The sequence below is a fragment of the Lepisosteus platostomus genome, chromosome 10 (assembly GCF_059453375.1).
Source record: "Lepisosteus platostomus isolate fLepPlt1 chromosome 10, fLepPlt1.hap1, whole genome shotgun sequence".
In the NCBI taxonomy this organism is placed as follows: Eukaryota; Metazoa; Chordata; class Actinopteri; order Semionotiformes; family Lepisosteidae; genus Lepisosteus; species Lepisosteus platostomus.
In genome coordinates this window covers 12,241,478-12,262,639 of record NC_142620.1, presented here as the reverse complement: position 1 = coordinate 12,262,639, position 21,162 = coordinate 12,241,478, and the positions used below count along the sequence as shown (strand labels likewise).

General features: G+C 37.3%; 1 protein-coding gene across 1 annotated transcript in view; it reads left to right on the top strand.

The window, feature by feature from the left end:
• Positions 1-13,855: 13,855 nt before the first annotated feature.
• ltk (leukocyte receptor tyrosine kinase) overlaps positions 13,856-21,162 on the top strand; it is a 77,062-nt gene continuing 69,755 nt past the window's right edge. The window contains exon 1 of the mRNA XM_088648207.1: positions 13,856-14,104. Within this exon, the coding sequence (XP_088504333.1) occupies positions 14,050-14,104 (55 nt within the window). The 5' untranslated portion in view covers positions 13,856-14,049. The remainder of the gene's footprint in view (positions 14,105-21,162) is intronic.

The window sequence follows — 21,162 nt, the reverse complement described above, 5'->3', positions numbered from 1 at the left end:
ACATTTCAGGAGTTTTTCTGTTGTACTTGGAACTGAGTTAGGCAGATTTTGTTAAGGTCTTTGGAAAAATCTGCAAAGGAATAAAGCTCATGGGGGGGAAAAAATGAAGGTCAAGGGAAACCATCATTCAAATTCTAGTAAATCTTAGAGACACTGACAGCAGAATCTGAATTCACTTTAAGTATAAAATATGAATAAAAATTGAATTATTACATAAAATCGGGTTAATTTATTTCAGTTTCAAAGTTGGACCTTTAAAATTTCCTGTTTTAGTTGAAATTTAACTTCTTGTCAGGTTCCCTTTTTATTGTTTTTTGGCAGTGAAGAACAGGCTTAAGGCCCTGTTTAAATCAAAACTTTATCCCATTCGCCAGCAGTAAATTCCACTTGTGCGAACTGATGGCAGGATTGCATCTGCCAGGGGATTGTTCCTCTATCAAGTGGAAAGCCGCAATCAAGTAAGGGGTTCTGGAATTTGCCTTAGTTGACCCCTCAACATTTTGGATTTCATCTGGGGCCTTATTCAAAATGAATGAAGTTGAAAAGACTTCAAGCTAAATTCACAGTTTGTTTTTTTAAATCAGGAGTGACTGGTAGTACGGGAATTGAGTGGCTGGTATGTTTTTTTGTCACTAGGGATAAAGGAGAGAGCTGAGCCTTCCAATCAGATGTCATATTTGGAGACTCAGGAGATCTAAGCCTGGAAAAAGAAGATAGGAAAAGGGTCATTAGCAGCCCTTAGTCTTCCATTTCTTAAAGAAGCTTGCAATTTTTTTCTGTTATTTCTTTAATGGCTATTGTTTCAATCTTTACAACATAGATTGCACATCAAATGTTCAGGGAAACTAGAGGCTGTTTAACCTGCAGCCCCCTTGGGAAGACAGAAGAAAGTTCTGCTTAAGTTCTGAATTACATTTCTTTTTTGTCTGATGTTTACAGTGGTTACAATTACTGTATTTCCACATGTCAGGCTGTAATATTCTTGACTCCATAATCCTTTAGCATGCTAAAGGAACTGACCTGTGCTTACATTGAGGCTGTGCTAATCATCTAGGTTAATATATCCTCAAGTACTCAGTGGCAACATAGAGTTTGGGGTAACAAACAGGGAACTGAAGGGCTGATGTAGTTTCTGAAATGTACATGCTTCATTGACAGTACATAAGCCTGTGTTACATTAAATATGATATGAAGTTGGCTGCTTATGTAGAGCAGCTCAATCCCCAGATCTACACAGGGCCATGACTCAAGCACAACGAAGAATAAAAGCCTTGTGTATGGCCTTTATAAATTTTGAGCATTTAGTAAAGCATTTCTCAGTGAAAATGCTAACTCACTCTGAAAAATTCCAGACACCCCTATTCCAAATTGCGATTTCCGCAGGATGTTAATAATAATCCCAATGGACAGACGGGCGCTGGGGTATTTGTGTCGGGGAAAAACACACTCTTGAATATCCTGGATGGTTGATTAGAAAAGACATTTTATGCTGAAGAGAGCCAAAATTTCAGTTCTGAATAAAAAGTAACCATTTCATAAATGTCAAAACAAGGATGTATGTTTAATGAAAAGTTGAAGATGTAGTCTTGCAATAAAGCAATTTAGACAGCCATTGAAGGTACTGAAGTAAGCTGTTTGATTGCTCTTCTTAATTTACCTTTGAAAACTTTCTAAGAGAAGCCAGTGTGGTGGTAGTTGTCAGTCCAGCATGCAGAAGCTGTGCAAAAACTGTTTGAGTGGAGTGACAGTAGGGGAGATTTGAAATGGGCTGGAAAGGAAACTGGCCTCCCATGGCAGGTCACATTAAGCTTGTTCCCGAGATCTGGCCAGTGTAAATGCGAATGCCACAGGAGTTCTGTCACACCTGTCAGCAGCGATGGGGTTTGTACTCATCTGAGCATGCAAAGAGTGATGGAATGGGCTACTGAAGTGTGGAAGGGGTCTCGGGGGCTTTGGGAATGATGCTGACTGTGCTCTGCAGTGACATGGGTTACTGCCCGAGATCCTGGGGCTATTTCATCACAGAGGGGTCTGTGTCGACTTTTTACTTGGACACTTAAAAGTTCTTGTGTAACTGCAGATCTGTTGACATTGTAAAAACTTAGCCACAGATTTCTTTCCTTTTGAGGTTCTTCTGAAGACCTTAACAAATCTACCTAACTCGTTAGTTCCAAGTACAACAGAAAGCTGCTAAGATTCACAACATGCACTGGTCATGTGTAGACAAGAGTCTGTTGCTTTATTATTCAAATATATATATTTTTTAAATGATGATTTTTATCTTACGAGCCGCGGAATGTTTGCATTCTGTGATTACGTACACTTTTCTCTTAAGTCCATTGCAAATAATCACCCATGTAAATGGCAACAAAAATAATCACGAAGAATATGAAATATTTAGGAGTTTTTATTTTCTCTAAGTATAAAACTCAGTCCACAATTAGTAGTTGTAGTGAAATCCAACACAGGCAACTCTGTATTTTAATGTCCTGCCTCTATGTCAAAGGGCACTTCTTTAAATGAGATGCACTTGTTTACATCCTCCAGATATCCACCACTGTTGTTGAAGTGGTAGTTTGTCCTTGGGGCTGTCTGCTCTTATTTGTAACATGCGGTTACGATGGTGAGGAGGTTGTTGGTTAAGACTCAGCGTGGGGTCAAAGGCTCCTGGCTATACTCCATTCATAATTGAACCACGAGATGGGGAGGATATAGATTTTTACAAGCCTTTTAATTTAACCTAAATGTCAGGCCAGCCTTCAGGGCACAGCTGGCAAAAGATCTGTCAGTTTTCAGGAGGGAAGTTTCTAATGTATTATTTTTATTGGCTAAACAGTAAAACCGAACGTTTTTTATAACACATTATTCACACTTGGATCAAAGCAAAGTCCTCAAGCTCTTGGTAAAAGAAAAATAATTTCTTCTCCAGGTTTAGTCTTTTTCTTTAAAATACCTGTATTACTGTTAACTAATTTTGGCATCTCACCCTTTGATTGTGTAAATCATTTCAGATTTATAGACCGAAGGCATTAGATATTAGAATTCTGAAGTGAGTTTGTCTAGAAAAATACATTAGGAAAGGAGGCAAGTTAATTATTTCTTGGCAAGTCATTCTGGCTATACAAAAGTATAAGTGAGTTCTGTTACCACTTAGAAATTAAGACACTTCATTTGTGACTTAGTGGTTGAAATTAATAAGAGGAAAAGAGTAGAAAAGATTCAGATTTGCTTAAAATTTGTCTGATTTTGGAGTGTTGATTTGACAAATTTATTTGGTGGTGTTTTTAAACATTTTCTAACTTTTAGAAATGGAATAGTTCTATTTGGACACTAATTGCCACCCTCTTGGTGTGATTTGGCAAGGTGTGTCTTGTGTCTGTAAATCTGAAAGGGACACCAGCACTGTGTTGAGTACCTAAAGAGTAATGCCTTTAAAACATTTTGGAAAGAAAAGAGAAACAGTTGGAAATGAGACCATTTCAAAAACTGCTTTGTTCTGAGCGTAAAGTGATTTTGTTCTCTTACAACTTTTTTTGCAGTCTACAAGCCAACATCGACAGACTGAGATTGAGCACAATGGTTTATGTGATATTGTTTAATGAAAAGTGATCTTGAGAAGGAGCCAAGTGTGCTGACTGTAACCAATGATGGAATGCTGGTGCTATAAATTACACCTCATAGATGCCATGTTTACAAAGAAAAACATTCAAAAAGTGTTGATCTTTGCATTCTTTCTGTAATGCGTGTAAACTGCTTCGCGTGAAGCAGCACAAAGGTCCCTTTGAAAAACCACTTGCTCAACATTCATCAGCAGCACTTGAAGCACTGCTCTTCCTGTTTAGCATTAGGCTTTTTTTTATAGAATTCCGGTTTTAGCATCTTAAACCTTCTGCCAGCCCCTTCATACTTCCTTGTTCTCCACCACACAGTTGCCGGGAGCTGTCTGATCCAGATGTGGTGCTGAAAGCTTGGCATTGTATTGTGTTGCAGGCTAGGCAGTGAAATCCGTTCACAAGGTGACAAGTCCCAGAAGATTTGCCTCCCATATTCAGCACCTTTTTAATAACCTTACAACGAGCAGGTTTGCTAAGCTCGGTCAGTGGAAATGTTTTTGCTATTAGGCTGAATTGTTGTGGGGTCTCGGATCATATGTTTTGTAACCACACATCACCCCACCCCCAGGAATACAATAAGCACTGAAACCTCCACAGCCTGCTCCTGCAGAGGTGTGTTTCACCTGGAGTGCAACTTCTCAGCCATGCTGTTGGTTTGCGGAGCTGATCCTCTCCTTTCTTTGTATGCCTTATGATGTGCATCAAGAATCGCAAGAATTTCTCTGAATCGATTATACACAAACTAAATACTGTATGATATTATGACAACGCTACTGTAGCTGTCCACTCAGAGCTCTTCAGGGTCCTGGGTTCGATTCCACACTGGGGTGGCTTCTGTATGGAGGTTTCTATTAGGAGCTCCAACTTTTCAAAGACCTATTGACCATGTTGACTGATGTCTCTAAATTGTGCTCATCAACATTTGTGATGGACTAGCATCCTGTCCTGGTTGCAGTCCAACCTTAAACTCTGTGCTCCCAGAGAACAGGCATTGGGTTACTAGTTCTCTTACCAGGGAAAAGTGGCTTCTGATAATGGAAGGGTACATGGTCATTACAGCCCTGTGATCAGTGTAATGAGAAGACCTTGAATGAGTTACAATTCTGCTGCTTATAACTTACTGAAATCTTTGGTTTTTTTCCTTAGACAAAAAAGCCACTTCAGGGATGAAAACCCAATATTCTTGAAATCTAATATGCAATCCTCTCTACTCCACATACAATTTTGTTGCATATCAGTTCCTCTTGTACCCTTGATTGATGATTGATTTGTGGTGAATCCTCCTCCAGTAAACAGGCACACTCCCACATTTAAGCAGTGTGAAAGAACAGATGGCATAATATTTGAAATACATGTAATGAAAATCCATACAAGTACATAACATGTTTGTAGCAAATAAAACATCACATTTAAATACAAAATTGAAACTTGAGGCATTTGTTCTTCATGCTACTGTATGTAGACCTCAACCCATCTCCCAAATCTCTTTGACAGGTTATAATTTATATTCAATCCCATAAGTATTGTAGGGATGTTTCTCCATTATAACTAGCTATTAGGGAAGCAGAACATACTGTAATCATTGAGGTTAATGTTTTGCCAGCCAACCAAAAAGAAAAAATATATTGAAAGCCTTCAGAATCAAGCCTATGTATGATTGCATTTAGGATTGAACTGAAATCGCTTTTTCTTTTAAAAATAAACCAAACAATTATAATCCTGGACGGTTGCTAAATTTCTTTTAGTGTTCTGCGTCTTGACATGAAATAAGACCTAGTAATGAGGCTTCAATCCAGGTCAGGATAAAGAGTGAAGGAAGGTTTCTGTGCACAGAATGGTTTTCCATCAAGCTCTTGTCCTCCTGATGTGGCACTTAGGAGAGAAACATTCTAGAGGTTTGTTCTATTCTATAGAATAAGGGGGCCAAGGACCATTACTGAGGGGGGAATGGTCTTACTGTAGTTCAACACAATGCTACAGTTTAAAAAAAAACATCCATATCATTGTTGTATCTATAGAAGCAGTTTCAACCCATGTGTTGCCTGCCTGCAACTGCTATCTATCCCTTCAGTCAGACTTATTTATTTTGTCCTGTAAGGAGTGTGAATTGAAAGTGAAGTGAAAGGCCTTAAATGCCATCCAATAGGATTTTAGGAGGTTTAGAAGAAAATTTATGGTTTAAGTAATTTTGTTTTTTTGATTTCAAGTTCTTAAATACAATGAAGTGGCACTTGCTTTTTTTGCCAGGCTTGTTGAAATGAGTTTGCTGTTCAGGAGTTTGTACTTCTCACCAAGGCTGTTTGGAAGGCAAGCTCAATAGGCATGGAAAAAGAAAACATATCGTGCCGTCAATTACCTTGTAAATTGCTCCTATAAAATAATAGGCGGCCTCAAATTTCTCATTGCCGGTTGTAGGCAGCAGTATCACGCAGCTTTAATTAAGAGACTGAGATAAAGAGGCAAGTTGAGGCTGGTGGAAAATGATGATTGAAAGGCTCTTTATTCTGATTGCCGTCACTCTTGCGCTCTCAGAAAGAGCACACTGTGGAACAAGCAGCACTGGGTAAAGAAATTTCACTTAATGAGCTCTGAAACAAAACGTTTAGTCTGGGGGCAGATTAAAGAAAGACGTCTCTCTAATTTAATTCAATGATTCAATTTGTCATCCAGGAGGTATCGTGTAAGTTGACTGCAGCTGCTGATGCAGGTTCGAAGGTCATTCCTGAGGCTGTTTGAAATCGGTGCTTTTTGAGGTGTGCACATTAGATTTCAGGCTTTGTTATCTGGGTTTATACATAGCATTTGGGGGATTCTGTTACAGAAATTAGGTAGGATCATGTTTACTAATACAGATCCAGTTTGATCTGGTAACAAGGCTGAACTTCAGACTTATAAACCTTAAATTTCCCTCTGATTTATAAAGCCCACACCTAATTAGTTGTAATAAGATTCCAACATTCAAAGTTTTAAAATGTCTCAAGAAACCTTAAATACAAAATACTGACCAATCTCTCATTAACAAGACTGCCATATTGCTTGATAGAAGCTTTTTAAACCATTTCTAAATCTTCCAAGCATAGGATCAAGGTGCGCAGCTAAAAGATCCAGCATAAAAGGGCCTATAATTAACTGGGGAATTAAGAACAAATTGCTGAAGCTCTTCACTCATTTCCCTAAACACTAGGAGTGACAATGAAAAAGCCATGACAAACGCATTTATCTTAAGGGTGTGGCCTGCTTTCCCACATTACTTTTTTTATTTGAATGACCTCAAATACTGATAAAACAGAGTAAGGCCTTTTCATGTTGATGAAAATACTTATCGGTGCTCTGAGTACAGTACCTGTACCTCAGGAGTCTACAAAATATCTGAATACATTTTTTTCCTGTTTAAATCTAATTTCTGTGGAGCACCCTGCTGTTTGTTACCTGAATCGTACAAAAAGAGAAGCCATTAACTGCAAGAGCACTGAATGCCAGTTCACATGCATCTCCAACTAGAACAGCCTGCGATTCAAAGAGAAGTGTAAACAATTAATAATGTAGTCATTTCCCCATCACCTGATCTCTGATGTTTTGAGACCTTGTCTTTTAAATTCATAACAAATCATTAATCCTGACTTTATCTGATCCTCTCTGAGATGGCACCAGAGTAAAGAATGCAGTAGAATGAGGAAAGAAGAATTTTACTTTGTGTTAATTCAATCTTAATAATGATAGTCGATCAAACGGGGTATACATACCAAATAAAGCCACTAGATACACTAAGAGGTTCCCCAGCATGATTAATCCTATATCGTCTAATGGTTAGGGAAAAGCAGGAGTCCAGCTCATTCTGGACATACACTAGTCCAAATAGGAACCGTGCATGTCAATTTCTTATCTGGTCATTTTTCAAAAACAATAATCCAACTTGCTGTTGCTTTTAGTTTGAGGTATGCAATGTTTTCTGTCACATTTTTTTTAAAAATTGAAATTTATATATTTTTTTTACTTCATTTAAGAGGAAAAACAAGCTTAGGATTGTTGAACCCCTGCAGAGCCTTGTTGTCAGAAAAGTTCAGTAGCTTGTGAATCAGCTTTTCTTGATTAAATTTGAAAAGGTAGACACATTCATGCTTAATCATGAAATTCCTTGAAATTGTGTTTGCGTAAGTAGGACTTTGTAAACAGACACATAAATTGCGTTTTGTGTCTGTTAATAGAATTAAATTTCTTTTTCAAGAGAAGTTGGGGGATCCTTTCTAGAAGTGAAATCTTAATTTGCAATCTGTTCTAATAAAACCATTAATGTACAACACCAGCAAAAAGACCTTTATAGTACAACAACCAAGTCACTGTGTACACTGGGACCTGTCTATAATGGTCCGCCCTCTTGTGTAGCACAAGGGAGGTGCAGTCACTCTGTATGAATCAGACATACCCTTCAATAGACGTGAATCTTAGAAAAAAACACTCTCCTTTGTGCCTTTTCAATCATTTTCACAGAAGTAAGAAAAGAAATAATTCCGAATCAGAGCAATCATCATGCCTGTTCAGCAGAAAAACAAAACTGCAGCTGAAATTAAGAAAATTAGTTAACAAGCCACATTTCCTTAGTACATTGAAACTGAAATGATGAAGTACTGTATAGCATTATAACATTGGCATGTCCCACCGTAAACTGTCAACTCCTTCAGTGACCGTATGTGAACCGATTACAAAGTATGTGCTTTTAAAATGGAATGCATTATTGAAATTTAAGTGGTGAATTTATGTTCAAAATTTCTCTCTACATCTAATTTTAATAATTGCAGATCACCTTCTCTCTTTAGTAGTAGATGATAGGAACAAATGTATACTGTATCCAGCATGAATGAATAATTGATTGTTGAGAAAATTATTTTGTATTGTTATAATGTGTGAAGGACGGATTGTTTGAGTGCAGTGGGTTCATTGTCCAGTGCTCAGACATAGAAGAAAAGAGTACTTCACCGCCTCCCTGATTTGTGTTCAATAAGGCAGGTTCGACAATATTAGTGTAGTTGCATTTGCATGTTTATGAATTATTCAAAACTGCACTCCACAAAATAAAGCACTCTATTGATTATGGGAAATATGAATATTACCTGTGTGTAATAAGGTGCCCTTTTTCAAATGCATTTAGATAACCATTAATGCCAGCAATATTATTTTATTAAGCTCCAAGCTTTGACCCAAGGGACTTGAGTTAAATCCCACTGCAAAGGTGGGAATGAGGTGATCGTTTTCCTTTTTGATTTTCAACTGTGGATGCAGATTTCTGCGTGAAGAGAGCAACTTGGGGAAAAATTTAAGGAAGAGATGAAAGTGCCACACTTCTTAAGTGATGTTTTAGGTGTTATTTATGACTGTGAACTACTGAAGAACAAATTCCCACCATAGAGCTTTGGGAGATAGTTTGCACAGGGGAACTTAAAAGTCAGATCGGTAGGACCTGGCTGCCTCAATACTGTCCCCCCCCCCCCCCCACCCTTCTATTTTTCTATCTACCAAAACAACCCTGTCCTAAGAAAAAGTTTGGACCAAAATGTATGTTCTCTCTTTTTCAGTGGAATCATAACCTTGGTGTTACCCAGTCAAACACAGAAACATAGACAGGGAGTTATTGTATTTTTACTAATTACATTAGGAGGTACTTAAAGCAGACTGAAGGACCATTGAATGCTTGTCCTATACTTTTGCTGGAAGAGCCTGCAAGACAATTGCCCAGCCATCCCTCCTCAATATACTTTTATAAAACAAGCCATGAACAAAACATGAACAGGATCTGTTTCACTCAAGAGCTGTACAGTGGAAGCAATGTTAATAAATGAAAATAATTAATATTTAATTAAATAATATAATGCCACTCGAAGAGGTGTCAAAGGTGGAAAACATAAGGAAAAAGAAGGTATACAATTTTATGGAAAATGTATTCCAGTCATAAAATTGTCCTACCAATATAAAATGACTACTGCTTCATCAGGACCAGACTTGTTCAAAGTGGGAAAACAGTTTGTCCGATTAACACGATCCTACTGATAAAGGTTTGTCACGCAAAATCATTTTCTTTTGAGGTAAAAAAGACTGTGAAAGGAAAGGAATATGCCTCCATATTTAAAGCACATTAGTCATAGGAATGTCTCAATTTACCCTCTACTCCCTGTGGGTAAAATGTGAACTGTTTAACACTTTTTAGAATATAATTTTTTATGACTGTAATTTCCCACTCTTACTTTGCCAGTGGGTATACCATGTACTGTAGTTAAAAAGGGAAAGATTTCAGGTTTGTTTTGTTTGCTTTGCATGTTAACAACTGTACTTGCAAATCGACCATGGCACAGTTCAGGAGGAGGTCAAACCCACTTCTGCCAACGGGTGAGGTATAAATACCTCACCCGTGCCTTCACCCCCCCTCTTTGCCCTTGCAGCCCCTTCCCTCGCTCATACCTCAATAAAGGGAGCAGGGGGTGGGCAGCTTCACCCTGTCCTTACAGACTGGTTGTCCTCCACCTCTGCTGGAGTTACTCCACTAAAGGTCACCATTTTGAATAGTGCCTCCTGTTCCTCTTAATTAGGGTATGACAGAAGTACTGAAATAAGAGGTAGCATAGTTCTGTCATGACCTCTATCAAAAATGAAGAAAGCTAACAAAAAATAACTCTAAACATACCATTACCATCTAGGTCTGTGCTTTCACAAAACATCACTTTTACATTTATAATACAAACAATGTAAGTTACAAAAACAAGAAACCCATCCCTGTAAAATATTGTACTAAAATAGCTGCTGATATTACCCATGTTAAATTAAGTTTTAGCTGCTGCATAAAGGCCTGCTTCGTAGTTTCCGTCACCACATCAGTGCTTTAACTGTTTTGCATTTAACAGTAATGTAGTGAGGGGTAGGAAAATAACTAAATAAAAACTGCAAAATGCCTCCGGAGCTACTCTCTACAATGAAGCAGAACCTTGTTTAAGCAGCATGAGTCTTTGTTCTCAAGAGCACTCAATCAAGTGTGGTCACATACGAATTAATATAAAATAATCATCCACGTCCGCTCTCCTCTATGCAAGGAAAGTGGCTGTTCTGAGAATAGCTGATTGTTTTTTAAGAGCTAGCCTTTTAAAATGGGCATTTCAGAGCTAAGAATGGAAATACTGGCCACTGCGTTACATACTCTAATGCGGTGCGTCTAGGTGTGGGAAGGAAACAGGAAACTGTTGCTGCCATTACAGTATAGCTGAGAGGAATGATCTCACATTCTCACTGATACACACCTGTTACCATTGATATCTCAGGTCTTTATGCAGATATTTGTTTATTGGAAGCAGGAAGCAGTACTGCAGCTGAGTGGCATACCACAAAAAAAAAGCCTGATAGATTGGGACATGAAGTTACACAATGCAAATAAGTGTAACTTTATTACTTGTTGGCCGACAAATGAAGTCAACAGATTGTTGTCTGTCATCTTAATTATAAACATGCTTTCTGTTCTGAACAATGGCTTTCCCTATTCTTCACTCCCTTACTATTCTTACAAAGCTCCTGAATTATATAAAATCCTCTAATTGCATTCTTTATTTAGTTGTTCACGTGTAGTTGAGCTCTTATTCTGATGAGGTGGAACTGATAGCAGGTTTCCTGTATTTTCACAGCTAAACAAAACTTGCCAGTAATCATCAATTACTGGTTGCCCAACCAGGACAAAGTGTCTTGGCAGCAGAGATAATTGATGAATTATTGTGTTGAACATAGATGATGACAGGCTCCTGGTTTTATTTGCTGCCTTTATTACTTTCTTAATTTTTTATTAGCAGCAGCAGTTCTGAGCATCATGGATGATGCAAGAACATTTTGAAAGCCTCTGGTCTTTTCTTCTGTAAGAACAATATTTCAACGTAACTGGTAATTACTGTACATAATTCAAACCAATCTGCAGATAACTCTGTAGGAAATTAAGTAGCCTTTAATTTTCCTATAATTTATTTTTAGTTGCTAAAACCACTGTGTGACTTGCCAGAAACGTTTCCCTGTCTCTGCTTTTCTTCCACTCTTTCAATTTGTTCATGTCTGAAGTCATTTTTATGAGATTCGGCATCTATTCCACTATTCTAGTCCTATTATCTAAAAGGTGGGGACGTCTTTAGGTGTTGGTGAAATAGGTGGTTACCTGCAGTGCATTGGAAAAGTTTTCTTTTTCTTACTTTAAAGCTCTTAGTCTTTATACCTTTAACCAGTAATTAGTATGTGTTATATATATATACAGAAGCTGCCCCATCCGTTCAAGAAACAAAGTGACAAATAGATCATATGAAATAAATTGAAAAGGTCTTGATAAGTATTTAACCACTTTGCTTTGGCAAATCGTGCACCTAAATTAAGTTTACTCTACGAGCTACACAATTAGTAGTGTGGCCTCAGTTTGCATGAAATGTTCTCCTTATTTCAGAATGAAATCGCCTGTCTCCCAGATCTCTGCTTGGTCAGGCAGTGGATTTGAAACAAAGGCTCAACCATGAAGACTAAGGTGCTTTCAAAGCCTAGTCAGGGATAAAATCATCAAAAAGTACAGATAAGAAGAAGGATACAAAAAATATCAATTTTATGAATATTCCCATGAATTCAGTCCACTTAATCATCTGGAAACAGAAGATGCACCGTATCACCCAGACAGAGCTTAGATTAGGCCGCCCCTCCAAACTAAGTAGAACCCAGATCGCAGGATTAGGGGCCACCCAGAACCAGTCGACAACAACTGTTCTGTAAAATGAAGAGCCTCTGCATAATGAATGGAAATGTTATGCAGGGATTACATTGCAATTCAGCAAATTTGCATAATTGTCAAAAATGGAATTTAACCTGTTAAAGCCTAACAATATTTTCATTGATTTACTTTCCAGAACTAAATATGATTCACATACAGTCCTGCCTTTGGAGTGAGACTGTAACTGTAAATAAGATCCTTATACAAGATATCAGATTGACATGTAACTCTAAATAATTGATTTCTAATAATACTATATGTGTTGTACAGAAAACACATGATGTATCAAGATTTCACTTTTGATCTGACAAATTGCACACTGTTTGAAAGGGTGAGGGCGCATGCAAAAGGCTTCTTTCTTTCCGAGCGGGCAAGTGAGACCTCTGAGGCCCAATTAGACACATGGTTCACAAGTAATATGCTTAAATTTCTGCTTAAGAGCCAAAAAAGTGAGAAATAGAAATGACTGAAAAACACTTTTTAGATGAAAACGGAAGGCAGGTGCTCAAATGAGGTCCCGAAGAGCTGAAAGGCTTTTGATTTTTGTTCTGAATTCAACTAATTTCCTTAATTGGTCACAATTAGAATCTTTTTCCCTTTTCCCCTATTTTTGGCAAAGCTGGCCCTAGAAGACTGGACAGAAAAGCCCCCTGATTTAGATCATAGTATTTTTATTGCCTCGGATAAATATATTCATTTTTATCCAACCCCTCATGGGTTTTGACAGTGAACTATTATTCTTTGAGCGTTTAAGTTGTATAAAATCAGTACAGAATCTACTGAATACACAGAAGTTGTGTGAAAGTAAAATTAATTACAATATAAATCAAATGTTCTTTGCAATTAAAAAAAAAGCTTTTGAAGTAAAATAAGTTTACCCTTATCCCTATAGAAAAAATGTTTTTTACTTGTAGTGGGGTAAAACTTTATGAAATAGGTTTCCTCGTTTTTTATTATTATTGTTGTTTTTTTTTAAAGACATTTTGACAGGTAATTTTGTGTCGGGTTTTCGTTCTGCATCTAGCCCTGGAAAAGGTGAATATCAAAGATGTTTACTTAGCTTTCCAAGGAGATAATTACTAATTTTAGATTTAAAGCATAGTAATGCCTAGTTTTAAAACGGTTAGGTACTGTACATGCCTGGATAAGTGAGTTTTGTTTTAACGTACAGCTCGTTTCTATAACTTAGAATTTGTATTTTGTTTGACCAAGTAAAATGTTACAGAAATATGCGTTTAGTGTACAGGAGACTACAGCGAACATCGTTAATTTGAACAGAACGAAAACAATCCCACTTTTTCCTTTTGTCAGAAATAAGCAAGGTTACTAAATCATGAGGACAAAAATATTTTGTTAGGACCTAGCGGAGTCCCTGCGGCAGGCGTTAGGACCTAGCGAGTCTCTTCTGCGAAAGAGGGAGCGTGTGAGTGAGTTGGGGGAGCGGTTGCCAGTATAAGCATCTGGGCCTCAGCATCAGCATCACTTGTGAGATCAGGCAAGAGAGAGTCAAAACTAAAACGCGCCAGCTGAAATGCGTACTGTACACGAGAGGCTTAGATAGAGAGAACATTTTAATTTCTTCTTTCTTTCTCCCCCCACCCCAATAGAAAACAGAGGGGAAGAGGAGAGGAAAAACTGTCTTAAAATTACGGGATCCTTTAAGGAGCCATGGATTACTTCAGAAGACCAACATTCATACACCTCGCGCTGTGCATCTCAATAGGTTGGTGCTTTATGTGTTTCATAGGTTGATGCTTTATCCAATTCTAACCACTGTGCTGAACCTATCCGTACATCTGTGCTTGTTCTGCAGTCGGCACCGGAGCTGTGCACCTACTGTAACTTTTTTTTTTTTGCGGGCAGTATAGACGTGCCCCCGGCTTAAATATCCACCACAGTAATATATACAGTATTAATGTATATATTATTATGTACTTAATTTGGACTTTTATCAGCTGTAGGCTAGACAAATGGCTGAAGGCTACTTTTGCAGTTTTATTTTGAATTGCATGGTAGTTCTCATTTTGTCACTCACGCAGTATATTGATTATTGTAAACAGTTCTAAATGAGTAATTACAGTATTAACAAGAAGAAGCGCTTCAGCGTTTTTGAATACGGTTACCTTACCGTTGGTAAAGCTTGAAGGTCTTTCAAACAGGTTATTGAGTTTATACATTTTCATCCGGCAACGTCTTTGGGTTGTAAACTGCACGTTTTCTGATACTCCTCCAAAGTAGTGCGTCAGAGCTCATGCTGGTTGTAGAAATTTCAAATGCGTTTGTAACCCTGGAACATAGAGATGAACATTACGTTGAATTTCCACGGAGTGTAAACTATAAGTGATTGTTTTTTTATTTTCGCTTAAAATATTTTTAAACGACAGCTATCAACCACTGGGATATATCGGTTAAAACTAAGTAACAACAATCAGCGTAAAAACGTTTTAAATTTAAAATTTCATAATTACATAGACTTTTCCTTCCGGATTTATGTATTGAGGAAAACGAATTTAATTTTTAACAGAAGGCGTTGTAAATTATATAATGTTTATATACAGTATGTGTATATACAGTATTAAGCATCTGCGGTTTTATTTTTGAATACTGTTGACTGTTTCACTTCGGCAAATTCGCATGCTACATTATTCTGCATAATGTTTTTATTACTGCACTACCGCTATACTGTAGTTAAAGCGAATAAACAACAGTAGAACCGAATGAATACAATAGGAACTGTGAATCTCAATAATTGATATCGATAACAATTTTAGGATGCTGTGCTGGCAAAACATAACTAAAGTTACCGATAATCTAGCACAACCAGGAAGACTGAGAATGATAATCGAGTTGGGCTCTTTTTTTGTTAGTTACTGTTGTTTTAATAGTGTATGCTGTATTGTTTAAATGCGGGGAGCCAAACATTATAGAACCGAGAGTAAACAACAAATTGTTTTTTGTACTTTTTAATTTATTTTTTCTGTTATACCAGGTACATTGTTTTATATGTCTGGATGCCAACTCTTGTGCTGTCGAACTCCGTTGTGCAAGTCATAATTTACAGTATGTTGTAAAACATGCAGGGTAGCCAGACTCGCAGGCTCCGCTAGGCTGCAGATTTCAATCTCGGAGAAAAGGACCCTCATCCGCTTTCAATCCACCCTGTTTGTTAACATAAAATTCTTTAATTGTAAGAGTCATCTATTTTTCTGTCAGTTCTCAGTAAAAAAAAACCTAAGTTACCCGATACTTTAGTTAGTTAAGCAAAACTACGTGTCTAGTTCACCAGAACATTTCGGAATTTTTCATTTCAGAATGCATTAAATCGCAACTGCCTGGTATTTAGAGCCACAGTAGGTCAATGTATTTGGTAATATTTTAAAAAAATGAAAAAGTTGCTTGATATTTCATAATGCATAATCCCAATTTCAGACTTCGGCAATGAAATATAACAGATCTAAAAGGAGTCTTTAGTTCTTACTTTAAAAGCAGCCGGTTTATAGAGTTCTGCGATTTTCTTGGAATTTTCTTGGAATCTGTTCAGCCGCTTGTGTAGCTCAATGTCCTGAATGCGTGTAGTTGCAACTTTTTCGAAAAACAACGCCAACTTGTTTTCTTTTCTCGCTGTTGAAAACGCGATCATTCAGTTTTCGGATCCGTGTTCCACGTTGCTTTCCTGCTGTCAAAACAGGTCCTTGTACTTCTGCAGATCGAGCAGTTGTTTAAATGAAGTCGTGATTCTGATTTTTTTATTAATCAGTTGTAAGCATAGGGTTAGGGTTACCCTTTGGGACAAAATCGAACCATTTCAGCCCTGAAAATAAAAATGTGATAGATAAAACCTAATATTTGAATACATATTGATCTCAGCATAAAGATCAAGGAGCTATAATAATGCCACAACACACACTTGTGAAAATGGTATTACTGAATAAGTTTCCGGTGATTTTTCTTCAGAACAATTTTGAGATTTTTATAATTAACACATTTTGAAATGAAATATTGATTTTAAAAACAAGCACGACATTTCATCTCTGATTGCTTATGTAGTTTTTTACTCTTTCCAGAAACAAGTCCTCATTAGATTTATGGGGCTGAAATGCATGTAAATTCTGCATGAGGCTTTGGAGTGAAAGATTTATGCAAATATACACGAGGAGGATGAATGGAACAGTGACGTTCAACATCTTACTATGTAGGACAAAGTTTGCAAGAGAGATTTGATGTAAACAGATTAATTATTTTGGTTTTCGTTTTGCCTTGTGTAGCACTGGCAAAATATGAGTGTATTAAATCTTTTGTTGCCAGTATTTATATATGAATGCATATATGGAATCCATAGTCCTGGTTTGTGAGACTGCAGCTTTGTTGTGGACCAAAAGTTTAAATAAAAAAGGTGTGTTTAACAGGACCCACATGGAACAGTAAGGTTCATATCCACTGACATGACCTGATGTTGTTAATGTTGCTCAGATTCTTTCTGATTTTATAATAATAACTGCTTACACTTATATATGTAGTGCTTTTCTGGACACTCCACTCAAAGTGCTTTACAGGCAATGGGTAATGGGGACTCCCCTCCACCACCACCAATGTGCAACCCCACCTTGATGATGCAATGGCAGCCATAGTGCACCAGAACGCTCCCCACACACCAGCTAGTGGGGAGGAGAACAGAGTAATGAAGCCAATTCATAGAGGGGGATTATTAGGAGGCCATGACTGGCAAAGGCCAGGGGGAATTTGGCCAGGACACCAAGGTTACACCCCTACTCTTTTCGAGAAATACCTCAGGATTTTTAATGACCATAGAGAGTCAGGACCTCGGTTTTATGTCTTATCCGAAGAACGGCGCCTTTTTACAGTATAGTGTCCCCGTCATTATACCGCTGCATTAGGACCCACACAGACCACGGGGTGAGCGCCCCCTACTGGCCCCACTAACACTAACATCTCTTCCAGCAGCAACCTTAGTTTTTCCCAGTTTGTCTCCCATCCAGATACTGACCAGGCTCACACCTGTTTAGCTTCAGTGGGTTGCCAGTTGTGAGTTGCAGGGTGATATGGTTGCTGGCAATTTCATGTTTGGTAGTTAATGTAAGATGAGGTATTAATTTCCATATAACATCTTAGTTTTTTACACAGATGACTATTGCAATACCTCACTTCAGTTGAAAAATATAATGTACAAGTCGCACGTTACAGGTCCTTTGCAAGCCAGTGGTTATGACCATCTGGTGGCCTAAATCACTCCTTTTCCTGTTCTTGACAGCAGAGGATACAGCTAATTTCTTCTGCTATGGTCAGCACCATACAACTGCTATGCAAGAACTATGAAAAAATAGACAAATAAGAAAACACTAAAGTTCTGGAGAACATAGCAATATTTGCACTCTCTGAAACCTTGAATTGCGTTGGGCATAGAATGGTTCACAATATGTTCTTTTGCTGTGAATTCTGTAGAGAAGACATTGGAGGTAAGCATGAGCAGTTGCTTTATGGTTTCTCTTGAATGTGGGCAACAGTATTGGCGTCCTATAAACCGATGCCTCCTTTGGCTTCTAAGACTTCATGATAGGCATCGGATTTTTTGTACATTTTGTTTTGTAAAGTCCCATGTATAATATTGTAATACAATAATATTAGTTCCAAATAAATGAGAAAGTTTCACCAGCAGAGTATTTCATTCTTGTTTTTGTGGTTAATACGCATCACAAAGTCTGTGATGTAAATAGAGTAATGAAGTAATTCTGAGTGCATGCTTTATGAATCCCCTGTTCAAATAATCACAAAACAAAAGCAGTGTGAGGCTTTTATTTTACTACCAAACTAACCCTACTCATGACACGTCATATAGAGAAGTGTCTACTGAAACATTGTAATTGTTAGCCTTTTAGCAGGTTTGACAAACAGCTTGAGGGGCTAAATTGCCCCCATTGTTTCCTCTACTGAAGTTTTTCTTACTATTTTTTTTATTTACCTTGCGATTTAAGAATTTGCCATACAGCTAATGTCACCGAGAGACAGAAGTGACTACCTGTACTGTCACTTTGTTGTCTGACAGCAGATGACAAAATACTATATGTGCAAAGGTACTGCAGTTCTGAGCAGAAAGATACAGCTGGCCATACATAGTCTACATACAGCTCCTTTTTTCAAAGAGGTATTGGTAATAAAATCTTATATGGGGCAGATGGATACTCCGCTAAGTTCAGTATGGAAAGTTGCTGGTTCCCTTTTATTAACTAGTAAAGTATATCTCGCACTTCCACATTGATAAATGTCTTGACCGCCTAAGGCTCTGTGAATTTCAGTGCATCTGGAGCACAGTTTAATGAAAGGATGATTAAAAGTTCTTTCAGCCCTTTTTGTTTAAACTCTGTTTTTGTTTTTCATTTAAGCCTGCTTTGGAAAGGGCAGCTTCTCATTTCCTTTTCATTTCTCAGTTGTCTTTCTTGGAAAGGAGAGCTCAGACTTTGATTTTTAAATTGTGTTGATTATTGTCAGCTTTTTCCTCATAAAAAGCTTTATATGGACATTTTTAATTCCTATTTTTTGTGAAGTCCTATTTTGGAATTTATTGACATCATATTTTGGAATTTATTTGACATCACTCGTTTTATGAAGAACAAAGAACAGATGCACAGACTGTCTGAGTGGTCCTTACATAGTTCTGTTTTTGAGGCTGTTCTACTTACAGTATTGTATGTATCTAACTTAATCCTTATAGTCAACACCTACAGACCCAGAGCTCACACATTGAAGGACTGAAAAACTATTGTTTATGTAATATACTGCATTACCAACAAACTATGTTACAGCAATGATAGCCTTCAGAGTTGGAATTCAGGTTTGAATGTCTACTTGTTTAGTAACAATTAGATACAGTATTTGCACTTCGCATTCAAACAATCATTTCTTACAAGCCATTTGGAGCAGTGCTGTTTCAGTTACATGGCAAAACTTCACGAGGTGGACATGAAAAGTTAATTTTTTGCTCTACAATTTTAAGCTTGTCCACACTTCTGCAATCTGGACCTGATGACAGTCGAGTTTCAAATCAACTCGAGATGACGAGTTGCAGAAAACACCCAGGCAAGCAGCTGACATTTGAAAAAATTAGAATTATCTTCGATCATCCAATTTCCGTCACAGTTCTGTATACAGGGACAGAAGGTATTCTGGCATCTAGTCAATATATGGTAGTTTCCTACCTCATCAAAGATCTATGCCGCTAACAGACAAACAGTAAGATGGTGTTCTTTTCTCTAACTGTATTCAAGAGAAAACCTGATGTGTGATCAGGTCAAGTCTGTAAGAATTTTACATCTTGATCAAAGGCTTAGATCAATTTAATTTAGCTGATCTTGAGATCTTTGCTCAGTTTTATGTTTATATCAATGGATCATTAAAACCAGATAAGTACTTTGATTTCTCTTTCGTGGATAAATGAAAACGTTACCAAAATGATGTGAAATAGACACCAAGTACCATTTTTGGAAAAAAAAAATTACTGTGCAATTTTGTTTCTACAGTATTTGCATCAGGTTCAGTGTTGGTATTCACCTATGTAATGGTTTACAGACCTCATTTTATCCAACTGCTTTAGTTCAGTAAGTCTCGGCAGACCTCTCTTCCTCATCTAGTCAGTCCTTCCAAGCCCAGTTCTGTGCATATTTTGAAAATGTAGTCTAATTAGAGGTATGAAACATTTTTCTGGGTTCATTCCAGTGGTGTTAGTTCAAAGCATTTAGTTACACCACAGGGATTCAGTGGTACTGTGATCACGGTGCAATTAGTGCCAGAGGTGTTACAATGCATTGACAAGCTGGCTGTTGTAAAGCTGGTTTCTGCCAGAGACTTACTGTAATGAACTGAACTAGAAGGTGTGAAAAATGGGGTGCATTGTTAAATTTCATTGTTAAGACGCAGGCTGGGAGAAATGCGATCACTTCATTTCATCTTCCTGACAGCATTAAATCAAAATAGTAGTGATGTATAATGTATTGACGCTATGATTAAATAGCAACTATGGGAAAACCAGTTAGATGCTTAGATTTGTTTACTCTTTTGTTTCCTGTATCCATCAGAACAAGTGAACCAGATCAATTAATTTTGAACTGTATATTCAATGCTGAGTAAAAGACTTAGACACAATCAGTAGGTACAGTACAATATATATTCTCAAAGGCTTCACTAGTGTTCTCTACTATTATAACAACTTTATTAATACAGCTTTGTTTGGTTAAGAATAAACCAAGATGTTCAATTAGCAATCATGAATTCTTATTATTCAGGATCTTCACAATCTTGATTACAAAAGCTACTGTATGAGCAGCCAGTATAAAATGTTTCAAAAGCTCATCCATCACATTTACCAGTCAGATCAAAATGACTCATTGTCAGGTGTTTCTTATCAAATAACCATGTCTTTTCTTTGTACACACCCAAAAAGCTAAAAAAAAACAACAGTACTTTTATTTTCTATAAAATACAGATCTGTCACAGTTAACCATTAACTTAAAACAACATTTTTAAAATTGCAGTAGAAGATGAGTACACAGTAGATTCTGCATACAGAAGAAAATTGTTTAAATGTGGATTTTAGAAACATAAGCATTTATTTTAGAACAAGATTTCATGCTTTGTAACACCCAACAATACCAGTATTAAATTAATTTGCTCACAAAGCCGGGAGGGTTCTCTTTATTCTGCAGGGATAGCTGGTTCTCAAAACCTAATGCACTGAAACTGCTCTTGTGAATTGAAGTTCCCGGATTCCAG